Source organism: Lutra lutra, chromosome X (genome assembly GCF_902655055.1).
Source record: "Lutra lutra chromosome X, mLutLut1.2, whole genome shotgun sequence".
Lineage (NCBI taxonomy): Eukaryota > Metazoa > Chordata > Mammalia > Carnivora > Mustelidae > Lutra > Lutra lutra.
The window spans coordinates 39,217,268-39,235,155 of record NC_062296.1 but is presented as its reverse complement, the minus strand read 5'-3'; the positions used below and the strand labels follow the sequence as shown (position 1 = coordinate 39,235,155).

At 36.9% G+C, this 17,888-nt stretch overlaps 1 protein-coding gene across 10 annotated transcripts in view; it reads left to right on the top strand.

Moving 5' to 3' along the window:
- PWWP3B (PWWP domain containing 3B) overlaps positions 1-15,783 on the top strand; it is a 30,903-nt gene extending 15,120 nt beyond the window's left edge. For all 10 annotated transcript variants that reach the window (XM_047716392.1, XM_047716386.1, XM_047716390.1 and 7 more), the window contains 2 exons: positions 9,146-9,280; positions 12,009-15,783. In XM_047716392.1, coding sequence (XP_047572348.1) covers positions 12,223-14,313 — 2,091 coding nt within the window. In that variant the 5' untranslated portion in view covers positions 9,146-9,280; positions 12,009-12,222 and the 3' untranslated portion in view covers positions 14,314-15,783. The remainder of the gene's footprint in view (positions 1-9,145; positions 9,281-12,008) is intronic.
- The last annotated feature ends 2,105 nt before the right edge of the window (positions 15,784-17,888 follow it).

The following is a 17,888-nucleotide window of genomic DNA, read 5'->3' as shown; positions in this document are numbered from 1 at the left end:
CTATAGCATTACATAAGATGCTTTTTCTGCGTCAGTTGAGATGATCTTCGTTTCCCCCTTTGGTCTGTGGATACGGTAAATTACATTGATTTGCAAATGTATAACAATCTTTACATTCCCAGGATAAACTCCATTTGGTCATGATATATTATCCTTCGTCCATATCATTGGCCTTTTTCTAGATAATTTTCTACATCATTTCTGTACCTAACTAATATCATTGGATCCATTTGTTTGTTTATGAGAGACATTGATCTGCAGTTTACTTGTTATGGTTCTTTTTCTAGTTTTGGTATCAGGTTAATGCTGATATCAAAATATATTGCAGATTGTATCCTTCTTTTTTTACTTTATCTTTTTTCACTATTGTAATCTCGCTTGCATAGGGTACATTATTTTGCTTAGAGTGGAGCCTGGTGTGCCAGAAGGTTTTTTCCAACGATTTTTCTCCACCTTATATTCAGCAGTCTCTTCACATCTGTGCCACTAAAAGGGGGCTCTTTCTATACACTCTTGCCTATTTTGCAGCAGTAGGTTCCTGTTATTATCAGGAGCTAGCCTCTTGGTGAGGCAGGGAGTGCTCTTTGTTGTCCTGTCTAGCCTCAACCTTAGAGAGGCCCTGTGCAACTGGAGCTTGAGGCTTGTGCTTTCTCAGCATTCTTTCCTCTCAACATGGTAGCTAACCTCTAATTTGTACCTGGAGTTGGTCTTTGGCAAGAGATAGATTCTTGCCCCTTCCTCATCAGTAGCTGACCCCTGCTTTTATTCATGTAAGAACCTGAACCTAACTAAGGTTTTCCTACCCCACCTCAGGGGCAGAGATTTTGTTTTGTTTTGTTTTTAATTTATGTTATTATGTTTTGTTAGTCACCATACAGTATGTTATTAGTTTTGGATGTAGTGTTCCACGATTCATTGTTTCCATATAACACCCAGTGCTCCATGCAATATGTGCCCTCCTTAATACCCATCATTGGGCTCACCCATCCCCCTACCCTCTAAAACCCTTATTTTGTTTCTCGGAGTCCATAGTCTCTCGTGGTTCATTCCCACTCTGATTTCTCCCTCTTCATTTTTCCCTTCCTTCTCCTAATGTCCTCTGTGCTATTCCTTAATGTTCCACAAGTAAGTGAAACTATATGATAATTGACTTTCTGTACTTGACTTATTTCACTTAGCATAATCTCCTCTAGTCCCATCCGTGTTGATGCAAATGTTGGGTATTCATCCTTTCTGATGGCTGAATAATATTCCATTGTGTGTACGGACCACATCTTTATCCATTCATCTGTTGATGGGCATCTCAGATCTTTCCACAGTTTGGCTATTGTGGACATTGCTGCTGTGGACATTGGGGTACATGTGGCCCTTCTTTTCACTATATCTGTATCTTTTGGGTAAATACCCAGTAGTGCAATTGCTGTGTCATAGGGTAGCTCTATTTTTAAATTTTTGAGGAACGTCCACAATGTTTTCAGAAGTGGCTGCACCAACTTGCATTCCTATCAATAGTGTAAGAGGGTTCCCCTTTCTCCACAACCTCTCCAACCCTTGTTGTTTCTTGCTTTGTCAATTTTTGCCATTCTGACATGTATAAGGTGGTATCTCAATGTGGTTTTGATTTAAATTTCCCTGGTGGCTAATGATGTTGAACATTTTTTCATGTGTCTGTTGGCCATTTGTATGTCTTCACTGAAGTGTCTGTTCATGTCTTCTGCCCATTTCTTGACTTGATTATTTGTTTTTTGGGTGTTGAGTTTGAGAAGTTCTTTATAGATCTTGGCTATCAGCCCTTTGTCTACAGTATCATTCACAAATATCTTCTCCCATTCCGTGGGTTGCTTCTTTGTTTTGTTGACTATTTCCTTTGCTGTGCAGAAGCTTTTTATCTTGATGAAGTCCCAAAAGTTTCATTTTTGTTTTTGTTTCCCTTGCCTTTGGAGACGTGTCTTGAAGGAAATTGCTGTGGCTGATGTCCAAGAGGCTACTGCCTATGTTCTCCTCTAGGGTTTTGATAGATTCCTGTCTCACATTGAGGTCTTTCATCCATTTTGAGTTTATCTTTGTGTGTGGTGTGAGGGAATGATTGAGTTTCACTCCTCTGTATATAGCTGTCCAATTTTCCCAGCACCATTTACTGAAGAGACTTTCTTTTCTTCCATTGGATATTTTTTCCTGCTTTGTTGAAGATTATTTGACAGTAGAGTTTGGGGTCCATGTCTGGGCTCTCTATTCTGTTCCATTGGTCTATGTGTCTGTTTTTGTGCCAGTACCATGCTGTCTTGATGATCACAGCTTTGTAATATAGCTTGAAATTAAGCAACAGATACCCCCAGCTTTGATGTTGTTGTTGTCATTGTCGTTGTTGTTTTTAACATTTCCTTGGTGGTTCAGGGTCTTTTCTGGTTCCATAAAAATTTTACGATTGTTTTTTTTTCAGCACTTTGAAAAATGTCATTGGTATTTTCATCAGGATGGCATTGAAAGTATAGATTACTCTGGGCGACATAGACATTTTAACAGTGTTTATTCTTCCAATCCATGAGCATGAAATGTTTCCCCATCTTTTTGTGTCTTCCTTCCTTTTCTCTCATGAGTGTTCCGTAGTTCCTAGAATATAGATCCTTTACCACTTTGGTTAGGTTTATTCCAAGGTATCTTACGGTTTTTGGTGCTATTGTAAATGGGATTGATTCTCTAATTTCTCTTTGTACAGTTACATTGTTGATATATAAGAAAGCAGCTGATTTCTGTGCACTGATTTTGTATCCTGTCACATTTCTGAATTGCTGTATGAGTTCTAGCCATTTGGGGGTAGAGTCTTCTGGGTTTTCCATATAAAGTATTGTGTCATTTGCAAAGAGAGAGAGTTTGACCTCTTCCTTGACAATTCGAATACCTTTTATTTCTTTTGTCCTCTGATTGCTGTTGCTAGACCTTCTAGTACTATGTTGAACAATAGTGTCAAGAATGGGCATCCTTGTCATGTTCCTGATCTTAAGGGAAAGGCTCTCAGCTTTTCCCCATTCAGAATTATATTTGTTGAGGGTCTTTCTTAGATGGATTTTATGAAATTGAGGAATGTTCCCTCTATCCACATATTGTGAAGAGTTTTAATTAGGAAAAGATGCTGTATTTTGTCAAATGCTTTTTCTGCATCAATTGAGGGGACCATGTGATTCTTGTCTCCTCCTACTTATGTGTTCTATCACATTGATTGATTTGCAAATGTTGAACAACCCTTGAATCCCAGGGACAAATCCCACCTCGTTGTGGTTGTGGTGGATAATCCTTTTAATGTACTGTTGAATCCTATTAGCTAGGATCTTGTTGAGAATCTTGGCATCCATATTCATCAGGGATATGGGTCTGAAATTCTCCTTTTTGGTGGTGTCTTTATCTGGTTTGGGGATCAAGACAATGCTGGCCTCATAAAAAGAGTCTGGAGGTTTTCCTTCTGATTCTATTTTTTGAAACAGCTTCAGGAGAATAGGTATTATTTCTTCTTTGAATGTTTGGTAGAATTCCCCAAGGAATCCATCAGGTCCTGGACTGTTGTGTTTTGGGAGGTTTTTGATCACTGCTTCAATCTCGTTACTGGTTATTGGTCTATTCACATCATCAGTTTCTTCCTGTTTCAGTCTTGGTAGTTTATAGGTTTTCAGGAATGTATCCATTTCTTCCAGGTTGCTTAATTTATTGGCATATAGCTGTCAGTAATAATTTCTGAAAATTGTTTTTATTTTCTTGGTGTTGGTAATGATCTCTCCCCCTTTCATCCATAATTTCATCAATATGGGTCCTTTCTCTTTTCTTTTTGGTAAGTCTGGCCAGTGGTTTATCAATCTTATTACTTCTTTCAAAGAACCAGCTTCTAGTTTCGTTGATGATTTCTACTGTATTTCTAGTTTCTAATTCATTGATCTCTGCTCTAATCTTAATTATTTCCCTTCTCATCCATGGATTAGGTTTAATTTGTTGATTTTCCAGATCTTTAAGGTGTAAAGAGAGTTTGTGTATTCAGGATTTTTCTTTCTTTTCTTTCTTTTTTCTTTTTTTTTTTTTTTTGAGTGAGGCTTGGATGGCTATGTATTTCCCTCTTAGGACCACCTTTGCCATATCCCATAGGTTTTGAACCGATGTGTCTTCATTCTCATTGGTTTCTATGAATTACTTAAGCTCTTCTTTGATTTCCTGCTTGACCCAAACATTCTTGAGCAGGATGGTCTTCTGCTTCCAAGTGTTTGAATTTCTTCCAAACTTCTTCTTGTGATTGAGTTCCAGTTTCAAAACACTGTGGTCTGAGAATATGCAGGGAATAATTTCAATCTTTTGGTATCAGTTGAGAACTGATTTGTGACCCAGTATGTGGTCTATTCTGGAGAAAGTTCCATTTGCGCTTGAGAAGAATGAGTGTTCTGTTGTTTGAGGGTGGAATGTTCTATATATTTCTATGAGGTCCATCTGGTCCAGTGTGTCATTCAAAACTCTTATTTCTTTGTTGATTTTTTGCTTAGTTGATCTATTGCTGAGAGTGGCATGATGAGGTCTCCTATTAATGTATTCTTATCAATATGTCTCTTTATTTTTGTTCACAGTTTGCTTATGTAGTTGGCTGCTCCCATGTTGGGGGCATAGATATTTACACGTGTTAGATCTTCTTGTTGGATAGACCCTTTAAGAATGGTATAGTGTCCTTCTGTATCTCTAACTACATTATTTAGCTTAAAATCTAATTTGTCTGATATGAGAATTGCTACCCCAACTTTCTTTTGAGGTCTTTTAGCATGGGGCATGGGGCAGAGGTTTTTTACTTCTACTTCACTTCCTACCCCTCCAGCAGCAAAGGATCTTTGCTTTTGGGGATAGGAAGGTTTCCTGTCTCCCCCTTCCTGGATATGTGGGTTTTGCTTCTACTCTTCCCCCAGAAGCAGTGGCTTTTTACCTGTACCCAGGAGGAAAAGGTTTGTTTCTTCTCTTCTGGTGACTTAAGGCTTTTGCTTTTCATAATTGAAGGGTTTGGATAAGTGTATGGTGCTGTGTGTCTGTCTGCCAGCAATAGCTTTTTGCTCTCTACATACCTCAACCACTGATATGGGCTCTTTTTGATCTCCTGCTTTGGCCCTAGTTGTGTGTTTCTGGTTAAGGACTGAAAAAGAACTTGGCAGTGAGTGAGTGTATAAGTATCTGGGATGCCAGGTATTCCAAACTATACTAGCTCATTAAGAATTTAAGAATTCATTAAAATTTCAGCTGATTTCTTTTTACCTGCTTGCATGACCTCCATCTCTGCCCCATGCTTTGCCAAAAGTGAAGCAGTACATGTGTCCTTCTTTTTTTTTTAAAGATTTTATTTATTTGACAGACAGAGCTCACAGGCAGGCAGAGAGGCAGGCAGAGAGAGAGAGGAGGAAGCAGGCTCCCCGCTGAGCAGAGAGCCCGACGCGGGGCTCGATCCCAGGACCCCGAGATCATGACCTGAGCCGAAGGCAGAGGCTTAACCCACTGAGCCACCCAGGCACCCCACATGTGTCCTTCTTTAATGGGGCTGGTCACCCTTTGTAAGTCAGTTTACCAGAGTTCTCTGATGAGCTCAAGGAATGTTACAGTTTTGTAGATTATCTAGATCTTTATCATTGTTTATTTATCGGTGACATCTTATGCTTTTTCATATCCTAAGTGGAAGTGGAAGTGATACTTTGTAAAAATGTTATGTATGGGTTATTTTTGTTTTCTTTGTTATTAAATATGCTTTAGAAAGAAGCAGATGGTTTCTAAAGCATATTCATAAAGAATGGATTTTTATATAATGTTTATGAAATGTTTCTACTTAAATTTATTTTTTAAAATCATTATTAGTTAAAATCATTTTATAGTATCATATGTAATACATGACTTCTTTGTATACACTTCTTTGGATTTTACACATGTATAGATTCATATAATGAGTACCACAGTCAGAATACAGAAGAGTTTCATCACCCCACAACTTTCTGTGCTGTTCTTGTATATTGCCACACCCTCCCCCATCTGTAATTCCTGACAGCCAATGATCATATGGTCATCATTATACTTTTCTCTTTTTGTAAATGTCTATAAATGGAATCATACAGTATTGTGGCAGACACAACCAAGGTGGCCCACCTCCTTCTGTAATTCACCCTCTTGAGAAGTGTGGATAGATCCTGTGACTTGTTTCTAATCAATAGACTTCAGCAAACATGATGGTATGTCACTCATTCTCATGATTATATTAGGTTGTATAAGATAATTTTATGTTAAATTAGATGCAGAACCAGGTACGGAATTTTAAGTTCCATGACTCCCATTACATAACCATTTCAAATTCATTAATTAACTCACCTATTCATCCAGGTACATTTACAGAGCACTTTTTATTTGCAATGAGGTGAGTACAGTGTATCTTAGTGATTAAGAGCATGGATTCTGAAGTCAAAGTACTTGGATTAAAGTTCTGTGCACCACATGCTCTCTAGATATGCTGGTAAATGTCCATTAACCTCTAAAGCTTTACCTCTGAAATGGGAGTACTCGTAATACCCACTTAACAAGAGTTCATGGACCAACGGAGATGGTGTATACAGAGATCCTGGCAGAGCATATGGCACATGGTTAGAAACACTTTTGGCTTCTACAATCTTTGTCATTATTATGAATAATACTACTGTTGCTATGCAAAAATGAATTGGTTATGGGACTCTCTTCCATGAAATAACTATCTAATTATTAAATGAGATAATGTGTCAAGTGTTGGGAACAGGTTTAGATACTATTAGATCTATAATTAGTATCTATCTTCATTATAATAGTAGTAATAACAGGCTTTATTATTATTGGTTATCATTCTTCTCCCCTTACTTCTACAGAGCAATGAAATACAAAATATAATCCAGGGAATTTTTTTTCTCCTTTGCATTTTGTTTGGAAAATAGTAAGTTAGCATAGCATTTCCTGATATATGTGCAATATAGAAAATAGACAAATGAAAGAAATTATGGTTTTGATGTAATGTCCGTACTTTATTTGCATTTGTTTCTTTTTCCAAACATGTGAAATGAGAAGACAGAATAAGAAATATTTCATTATAAAACATATAATTGAATATATCTCTTTATTTAAATAAAGACATATTTACATTGACCTGATAATCCTCTTTAAATTATATAGTAATACTTTGAAAGCTTTGAAAAGATTAATTCGTAATACAAATGATACTACTTTTGTTAATGTTTGCAAGATCGACTATTTTGTTCTACTACTAGAAAGAGAGACTAGAAAACAGTGACTTAGATAAGATGGAGTTTATTGTGTCACTGAGTTAAAGTGTTTGCAAGGAGCAGGCCCCATTATTCAGGGGTTCAGGATCTTCCATCCCTAGTGAGTTGCATTCTTTTTCTAAGTAATTTGGTCCAGAATGACTATTTGAATTCTATCATGGTCAGCTTCTAAGGGGGAAGCAAGAGAAAGAGGGAAAGTGAAAAAAGCCTTAGTTGGCTCTTTACTGCATTTGGAGGTACTTTCTCTAGAACCTTTACAAATATTTCTGCATACATTCTTTGGCAAGAAATTTTGTCATATGACAGTAGCTTATATAGTAAGGGAATCTTGGAAAAGTAATATTTTAAGAGTTTACACTGCATCCTGAATGCAACTGGGGTTCTGCAAATGAGGATGAATGCAAACAGTAGACTTAGCGTGAGAAACAAGAAGTTTCTGTCCCAGTCATTATAACTATGATACATGGTTGTAAAAAAATTTTTTTTTACAAACAAAGGAAATCTATAAAAGATTGAAAGGGAAAACTTGTGGCAGAAAGAATGCTATGGGGTTCACCAAACTCTGTTTCATTTTCCTCCTGGGTCACAGTGAGACTTCTTTCCCTGGCCTCTATGGCTGTTTTATCTAGTTCACTGTGACCAGCAGTGATGTTTGCTAGCCCTACCCCTAAAACCTGCCACAGGATTCTCCAGCCTCCCTCTTCATAAGATTGTTAGCCAGGTGCAAAAAATGCAGTGGAGGACTTCAAGGCTAAAGAAGATGGTACAGTCAAAGATGGAAGAAGTTTGAATCTCTTAATGACTGCTAGGAAGAGTGATCCCTCCCATTCTAGACACTTGATCACCTGCATTGTACTTTGACATCAGGAAAACAAACTTCTGTGGCTAAGCCTCTGAGATTTAGGGGTTGTTTATAGTACAGAACATTACATACTCTAATTATTAGAGCCCTCAATAATATGCCAGTCTAGAGATGATCTTCATAAATTTATTGGTACTTATTGTTCCAATATTAAAGCTTATATAAAAGTGGATTTTTATAATACGTATGTTCTATGTTATATGATACAGAGGCCAAATAAAACACTTTGTCCTTAAATATCTTCATTCCCAAAATTATCACTAATGATATAGAAAATGGCTTTCTAAGTTAAACCAGAAATCTAAATTTAAATTCAACACAGGAGAATTTTAATGAACAAAATTTACAAAATACATTTCAGACATACAAATAAAGACATATAAATTTTTAAAATTTAGTTATCCCCACATTGAATAGCCTGAGTGAAAAATACCAACAAAATATAAGAAGGAATTTCCAATTATTGATGAAGGTATTGAAGTGGGTACTTTCCTGCCAAACCAGGGATTTTTCTGACTTTAGTCAAAAGTAGCCATGTTTGTGAAGAATTCTCTGAAACTTTCCTAAAGCACTTAGCAGAAGAACTGAATAAAATGAAAGACTTGCCATGTTCTAGAAACTGAAAAAAAAATTGTAAAGAAACCATTCTCTCTAAAATATGTACTATTTTAGTGCATTCCCAGTCACAATCTAAATGAGCTATCTTAATGGAGGTTTATCAGCTGGGTTGTAAAATTTACCTATAAAGGTAAGGTGCCAGCAAAAGCAAGATAAAAAATATGTTAGGAATATTTTAAACTAGTCTTTTGTTTTTTAACAAAGTGGTTGCTAACCTCTTTTTATCAAAATATCACACACCCTCAGACTTGAATGGAAATTAAATGGACACTTGCCATTTCACTTTAAACTTTTTGGGAAAATAAACGATTTCTACCCTTTCATACTTCAGCAGTTTAATTTGGGAATTCTCCCTTCTCTAATTCAGGGAGGTGCCTTCTGTCATTCCTATCACAGGGAGGGGGCGGAGCATTCTTTGAGAAGCTTGGAAGTAAGCTGTGCCTGGCTAGTCTTGGGGGAGGAGCTGCATTTCACCAGTCTGCAGCTGACAAGAAGCTTCAAGGTAATGGCTGTCTGAAAGCTAGTTATTTTCTAGGGACTTCTCAGGACCCTGGAGTAAAGATGAGGAAAATACGGAGGGTGGTCTTAGAGTGGTGGGGAGGGTATATGCTTTTGAGAGAACTGCTGTTGTTTTGAAGGAATTGATCCTTTGGAAATTTTTTATCTCCCAATGCTTTAAAAGTCCACAGTAAGAGAAGGGATGATCAGATTACAGCCTCTATATTAAGGCTTCTGTGCAGCATAGCCATTCATGCTAATTTATTGACTTGATATTCCATGTTTATATTGTTAATTTATTGACTTGATAGTCCATGTTTATATTGTTAGACATTCTGTTATTCTTTGACTTTTTAGGTAATTATTAATCTACACACAAAACATGACAGATAAAAATATTTGACAGCTTGGGGGAAAATACTTTAAATGGATTGCCATATAGAAAGATTATGTATTTGTCATCTGCACATGAGTATGGAAAGGGGAACATGTATGTAGATGAGTGAAGCCATTTGCACATACCCATGCATGTATATATGTGTGAGTAGAAGAAAATTTGGGAGAAAATAAACGATGTTAGCATTTCTGGGTGGCCAGGTTACTATTTTAATGTTATTTTTCAGTCTGTTTCAGCATCTTTAGAGTAGATTTCCCATGATAATTTTTATAATCATGAAAGAAAAATAAAGCTGAAACAACATACCCATTTTGTTTCAAACACATAAGAATTCATAGACACATGCAGACATGCAAACATACCTTGTTTTTTGCTGATAGGGGAAATTTTCCTAGACCTAATCAGAAGCTATGTAACCTGGCTGCTGTGTCTGCTACAGTCCTGCATGTGTCCTCCTTGCAACTCATTCTTCTAGACCACAGATATGGCTATGGTCAACAGGGCTGTGGTCTGACAGTGAGAAAGAGTGGTTTGTTTCTATAAGCACTTCTTAAAATGATTATCCAGCTTTTTTTAATCATACAACAGAATACTGTGTATCTGGGGAATAGAAACATGAACTTCTACATCTAGTGATTTGAAATGTCTGAGAAATAGGATGACATGAGCAAAGCAAATTATAGCATTGTATTTTTCATATGAGCTCTCTTAAAATTAAATATGTATGTTAGTGACAGGTATGTATGCTACTACTGGACTTGCAACAAGGCTGAGAAAAACACGTCTGTCACAGTATTAAGGGATTATTTGCGTGGTTGGAGAGACAGGCTCTCTATTTAAAATACTGTTAGGATGTTATTATTATATTTATTCATTTACTTGGTTTACATCATCAGGGAAAATATTGACATAAAATGTTGCAAAGCTGGGAAAAAGCCTCATTTAAAGTAATTCATACAAAATCATGTGGAAAATACTTTTTTGTGTGGAATGATGTTCAGACTCTTCTCTTAATTGAGATCTAATGATGGTTTGAAGTGATATGCATTCATTTATACACGTAAAAAATCTGGAAAGATAGAAAATATTCCTAGTGAATATTTGTATAGAGCTGTACTTTATTTTGCATATATCTTTTTGTATCTTTTCAGTTTTTAATAAGCTTCTGGATGTTTTATAGCCAGAAATATTGTAATTGAAGACATTATAATCTTGTTATAATCCTACAGAACAAAACCCTTGGGCCTAGAACAAAAAATTATAGAAGCCTGAGACAGTTCCTAGCTGGCTAAATGTCGTTCCCACCCTCTCTAGAGAAGGATCTGATAGTGATTGCAGCACTGTCTGTACTTCTTGAGGAGTCTGCAGTTCTGGCTTTGGTCACAAGATGGCACTTGCCAGGTTTCCCAAAATTCTCCAGACAACCATTTTTTTTTTTTTTAAGATTTTATTTATTTATTTGACAGACAGAGCTCACAAGTAGGCAGAGAGGCAAGCAGAGAGAGAGAGAGAGGAGGAAGCAGCCTCCCTGCTAAGCAGAGAGCCGGATGCGGGACTCGATCCCAAGACCCTGAGATCATGACCCGTGCTGAAGGCAGAGTCTTAACCCACTGAGCCACCCAGGCGCCCCCAGACAACCATTTTTATGAAGTAGGCAAAGCAATGAAACATATTTTGTATTTCTGAACTATGAGACAGCATATCAAGTGTAATTAAAATTCTGTTGAAAAAGTTATATATTTAAAGAAGGAAAAATCCACATAATGGTCAATGTGAAGATTCAAACAAAGCTCTACGGTCTGACTCATAGTAGACACAGGGTAATTGTTACTTCCTTTCCCTCTTCTCCCCACCTCACAGTTTTCCTGAGACCAATTATTTCAACATGAACCAAACAGATTAACAGTATCACACAGAGAGAATTTAAAATAATAAGAACAAGAAGAAAAAGAAACACATCTAAATTACAGATGAGATTTTATCTTAGTGTAGAGTCTCCCTGCCCTAGGTATAATATAAGGGGCACCAAAGTCCCATGGTATGTAATAACATAGAGTCCCTGACACACCACTTCAGCCTCATTAACCTCTGAAAATGTACACAAATTTACTCCTTAATACTCATGTGCAATAACAAGGGCATGTTCTTGAATTTGAGATATTATAAGACCATTTCTCCTCTTCTCATTCCCCCAGTTTACATTATGTTGCATTTTTCTCCTCGCCAAACATTGTTCTTTCTTTTACCTCATCTTTGTTTGCAGCTGCTCACTTCTACTTTGGCAAAACAATTTTATTTTCTGATACTTTTCGTCTTTTCCTTTTCCATATTCTAGTATCATCCATATTGTCCCATTCAAGCAACGTGTTCACGCATCCTTGGGAAATTCAGCTGGAGAAGAACAGGCCACACAAGCTGTGTACCCTTTGTAGTTCTGGGACAAAAGAGGCTTTGATCAGAGTATAGCTTTTGGTAGAAACTGCCTTATAGTGTCAATAGCCAAACACCTCAAGTTCTGCTAGTAACCTCTTGGCACACACTAAATCATAATGGATGCCGAGTATGTCCTGTGCAATTGGAAAGACCAGTTATGGCCAGCAAAAGTTTTATCTAGATCTGAGATGTCATCAAACAGCAAGAGAAAAAAGACATTTTCCCTAGAAGTTCAAATACTCTCACTGGATGAAAAAATTAAAGTGGAAAGCACAGAAACAAAGATTCTAAATAAATCTCAAATTGAAGCCCTTGCCTCCTCACTAGCAGCACAGTCAGAAGTCAGTTCTCCACCTAGAGAGGAAACAGCCTATGAAAGGTCACTAAAAGTGGCACTAGATATTCTGAATGAAAAAACAAATTTGAGCCAAGCAAGCAGCTCAGATGAAGAAGCAACCTTCACTCTGTCTCAAAATGATCCACAAAATCTTTCTGATTCACCGCCTCGTAAAAAGTATCGGAAGCATGAAGGAGATGGAGACTTTTCAAAGTGTCTTGAGGAAAGTGAAAATGCAACATCCCTGTCAGTAGCTAATTTAGAGAATAATGATTCCCTGTGTGATGATAAATCACAGGTGCATGCAACCATTGATACTCTTGCAAATGAAATGGAAACAAAGTCATCAGAAAACTCCAGCTGGTATGAAACTTTTCCTTCACTTTCAGAATATGAGGATGAAAAAGAAAGCAAGAAAAAGATTGATATCTTGGCAGTTATGCCTCTGTATTCCACAATCAAAGAAGAGGATGTATATGTTAAAGATGAAAAGTTCACTCCAACTTGGTCATCAGACACCTTCATTGTTCCCAAAGCTGTGAAAGAGGAGGCACAGGATATTTGTCCAGAGACCCTGGCTGTTTCCTCTGAATGCTCTACCTTCTCAGAGAATACTGAAGATCCAGGAGAGGGTCCCTCAAATCCGTGCTCAAGTACCAGCCAGAATCAACCTGTTGAAATAGAAGCAGGTGCTGCGGCATCCCCCAGGCGTTGTTCATGGGAATGTCAGGTTTCACTTAGTGCCTCTAACCGTGTCCTGGATTATTCACTCCTTCTCACGAATAATGAAAGAAATCTTCAGAGACTGGATTTTGAAGAACTTGGGGAAGAACTTCAAGCTTCTGATAAGTCAGCACAGCTAAATCCTATTCATGCTTCCATATTAGATGACAATGAGGAAGATGAAGAACTTCCACGCTTTGTTTTTAATTATGAACCTCGTTCATTTGAAACAGGAATGATAGTCTGGTTTAAATATCAAAAATACCCATTTTGGCCAGCAGTGGTGAAAAGCATCCGGCGAAAGGAGAGAAAAGCAAGTGTGCTTTTTGTTGAGGCAAGCATGAATCCTGAAAAGAGAGGCATTAGGGTGCCTTTTAGAAGATTAAAGAAATTTGATTGTAAAGAGAAACAAGCACTAGTGGATAAAGCCAGGGAGGAATACAGTGAAAGTATTGACTGGTGCATCTCACTGATTTGTGACTACAGAGTTAGACTAGGTTGTGGTTCTTTTGCAGGTTCTTTTCTTGAGTATTATGCTGCTGATATTAGTTATCCACTTAGAAAAGTAATAAAACAGGACACCTTTAGGAACTTATTTCCAAAGTTGCATAATGAGAATTCTGCAGAACAGATGGTTGTCACTTCCCAGACCAAGAAAATGTCCTTCCAGAAAATTCTTCCTGACCGAATGAAGGCTGCTCGGGACCGAGCCAACAAGAACCTAGTGGACTTCATTGTGAATGCAAAGGGAACAGAGAACCATCTTCTAGCCATTTTAAAAGGCACGAAAGGGTCCAGGTGGTTGAAGTCATTTTTGAATGCAAATAGATTCACTCCCTGTATTGAAACATACTTTGAAGATGAAGATCAGTTAGATGAGGTTGTGAAATACTTACAAGAAATCTACAAACAAATAGATGAAAAAATGCTGACTCTGATAAGAGATGATAAAATTAAATTTATCCTGGAAGTTCTTCTGCCAGAAGCAATCATTTGTTCAATTTCTGCTGTTGATGGATTAGATTATAAGGCAGCTGAAGCAAAGTATCTAAAGGGACCATCTCTAGGATGTAGGGAAAGAGAATTATTTGATGCAAAAATCTTATTTGAAAAGAGACGGAAACCATTAACAAATGAAGCTCATTAAATCTCTTGAGAGTCCAAACCATAACAGGAAACTTTCATAGATACTAGCTTTAAAAAGTCGCTGAACAGTTCTAACATATATTTTCCAGAAATGGGAGAGTTTGGATACTGTGTTCACTTTTTTTTTTTTTGCCATCTTTAAGATTTGCGAGTATTACTACATCTTTGTTTCCTTTTCTTATGTTTCTTCAAAGTCAGTTTTATTAACATATATCAGCAGTTCTACTTTCCCATACATTTTTAGAATACATAATTCCTAAATTATTTTTAAGGGAAAGTACTGTTTTGTTTTTTGACATTTTTTTTGTGTCTCTGCTGTATAGTTAAATACAGTGTGCACAATCAGTTTAATATTAAAATTGCACTGGTATTAGATATTAAGAGAGATAATTAGAAAATAGTCTAAAGGACATCACTTATATTTTTTTGCTTAATTTTTATAAAATATTAGGTTTTCTCTTAAGATAGTTGAATTATTTTTCCTGCCATGCCTATTTATTTTTGGAAAAAAAAAACTCTGAGTCATGGAACCAAAGATAGAGAGATGCTTTGCTATATATTATAACTAACTGCAATTGCTTTTGCAAAAAAAAAAAAAACAGTCTAATTCAAAAATAAAGTAAATAGATTAACTGCATGCAGTCGATATGGGTGTGAATAACATCTCAGCATGCAGAAAATAATTTTGGCAGCCTTTAACAGGATTGCTCATTTTATGTTTCCCTGAAATTCCATTTATGAGAGTGTCTGTTATTCAGTAGCTGAATGGTTTCTTAAAAGAGGCTTTTGGCTGTCTTCATTAGTAACAGTGACAGTATCTTAATACAGCCTTCTGACCACATGTGGAAGGCAGCTAGAGTCATTGTATTCACAGTCTGGCTACTCTAGATGAATGAGTCCAGACCTATTGCTTAAGAGCCATCTAGTTTAATATAAACTATAGAAAATGCAAGCACTTTGTTCTGAGTCTTGTATCTCTGAATACATAGTCATTTGTTTCAAACCAAGCAATCTTTATCATCTGGTTTATTCGTAAAATAGTTCACGTTGGTTCCAACGATATAAACGCCAACTGGTGAGTCATTCCAGGCTACTAGAAAGAGTAGATGGATCAGAATCTGTGAATTTGGAAATGGGTCACAGAAAAGGCCTCCATTTGGCCAAAGTTGACAATTATCTGAATATGTTTTAAAATAAACAATTAAAAGTTAATGTTTGAAGCCAATGAAGTGTTTATTCTAACTTGAAACAAGACTTCAGTGAGAATAAATGTTAGGAGAGCTACTTTATTTTAAAACCTTGACATAAATATAAATGCTAAAGGCTTAACATGAAACTGTCTGCATTTTTACTTAGTGAGACAAGTGTCACTCTTGGGTTTTTGTTATGTGTACACATGGCTGCAAGTTTATGTAAAATTTGCAAATTTGATGTTTTGATTTGCAATAAAGCTATTATATATTTCACCTTGGATGGTCACTTTGTCATATTTCAGATTGTACAGCTACATAAGTGGTGTTTCTGTGAAAAGAAACATACAGACACACATATATATAGAGAGATTATAATTTGTTTGAAATTTTTGCCTGTTGTAGTCATAATTTTAACAGTTATATGTTATCATTCTAAATAAATATTCATTATCATGACTGATTTTGTATTATTTTAAAAGAAAGCCATCTAAATTGTATAAGCTTCAGATTCCACAGAACCTTATTTGGACCCTGCCTGACAAAGACGTAGTCTCCTTGGGCGTACAGCCTATACCAATTCACATAGCTTCCTCATGATTCTGAGACATATTTGACAACAGAAATCACTACATTATATGCGGATCTTATAAACTGGGAAAACATTGTATTTACTCTATAAAATTGTGTTCCTTTGATTCTAATTTGTTACCCACCTTCAGTTTTCGCAGTAGAGCCTACCCTATCACTCTAATATTTTCTTTACTACCCCATTCATTCATTCATACAAATCTAAGTCAGAAGAGCAAGAAATGTGTGGTTTAAAGCCCAGCTCTGAACATGTAATGTGACACAAATGACAGGGTCAGATTTAGGGTGAGTCTATAAAATTGTGTTCCTTTGATTCCAATCTGTTACCCACCTTCAGTTTTCTCAGTAGAGCCAACCCTATCACTCTAATATTTTCTTTACTACCCCATTCATTCATTCATACAAATCTAAGAAGAGCAAGAAATGTGTGGTTTAAAGCCCAGCTCTGAACATTTAATGTGACCCAAATGACAGGGTCAGATTTAGGGTGAGTCAGATGACAATCTAATTTCTAAAATGGCTAGGAAGCATTACATCACAATAGAAATATTTATTAATCTTGTTAACCACTTGAATTTGAAAACCAGAACCCCACACTTCCCCATATTTGGGAGTTCCTGGATATATGGTTTGGGGTAAAGGAAGAGTACATGATTCCTCCTGGGATTTCATATTACGACATTTATTGAAGTGAGGAAGATGTTCCTCAGATGTACATCTATATTCTCTTTGGGGTTTTTGAAGATTTTGTTTGAGAGCACAATTGAAGGGGAGAAGGAGAGAAGCAGGCTCTCCACTGAGCAGGGACCCCCACACAAGGGGCTTGATCCCAGGACCCTGAGATCATGACCAGAGCTGAAGGCAGCCACTTAACTGACTGAGCCACCCAGGTGCCTATCTCTAATCTATTTTCCCTGGAAGGGCAGAGAAGAGACTACTATAATGACTCTGTGGGTGAAGCAATACACATTTATTTCATTTTATTTTTTAGATTTCTCATTTATTTAGATGGAGAGCATGAGCAGTGGGTAGGGCAGAGGGAGGTAGGGAATCTCAAGCAGACTCCACGCTTAGCATGGAGACCAACATGGGGCTCTAACTCACAACCCTGAGACCATGACCTGAGCTGAAATCAAGATGCTTAACTGACTGAGCCACCCAGGCACCCTGGAGAAACACATTTTTTTAGAAGGTCAGTGTTGGCTCTCCTCTGCCAACCAAGATTAGAAGTAAACTATGTTTCAATAAAGATGATAAGATTCTGGAATGACAGGGCCCAGGTGGTGGCACAAAGCTTTAGGGACAAGTTGGGCATCATTACCATAATGGAAAACAATGTCAGAGTGGAGTGAGGCTATTTTGATGGGCAGAAATCTGTGGCAATGCCTTGCAGATAGTATTCCAAAGCTAAATGTATGGACAGCTGTCTGGGGTATTATGTCCTTTGTACAAAAAGAAAAACACAAGACTTGGCAAGCCAAAGTCTGATGTTAGCAGCTGTGGTGGAATATCATGATCCCCCACCAAGTTTTCAGATATACAGTGCAAGTTGTCCCACTACTGAAGCCATATGACTTAGCATATCTGCTAGTGCTAACAGTATCTATGTGGATAAGGATGTACTCTCTAGTCTTCTAAGCCATAATATGGGAGCTCCAACACGGAATTCTGAGGTTCTGAACAAAAATCATATACACTATATCAGTAAATTACTTGTTATATGTTAAAAAAAATCTCATTGTATGCTATTAAAGGCTTAGTAACTATAGGGTGCCTAGCCAAGAGACAACAAATG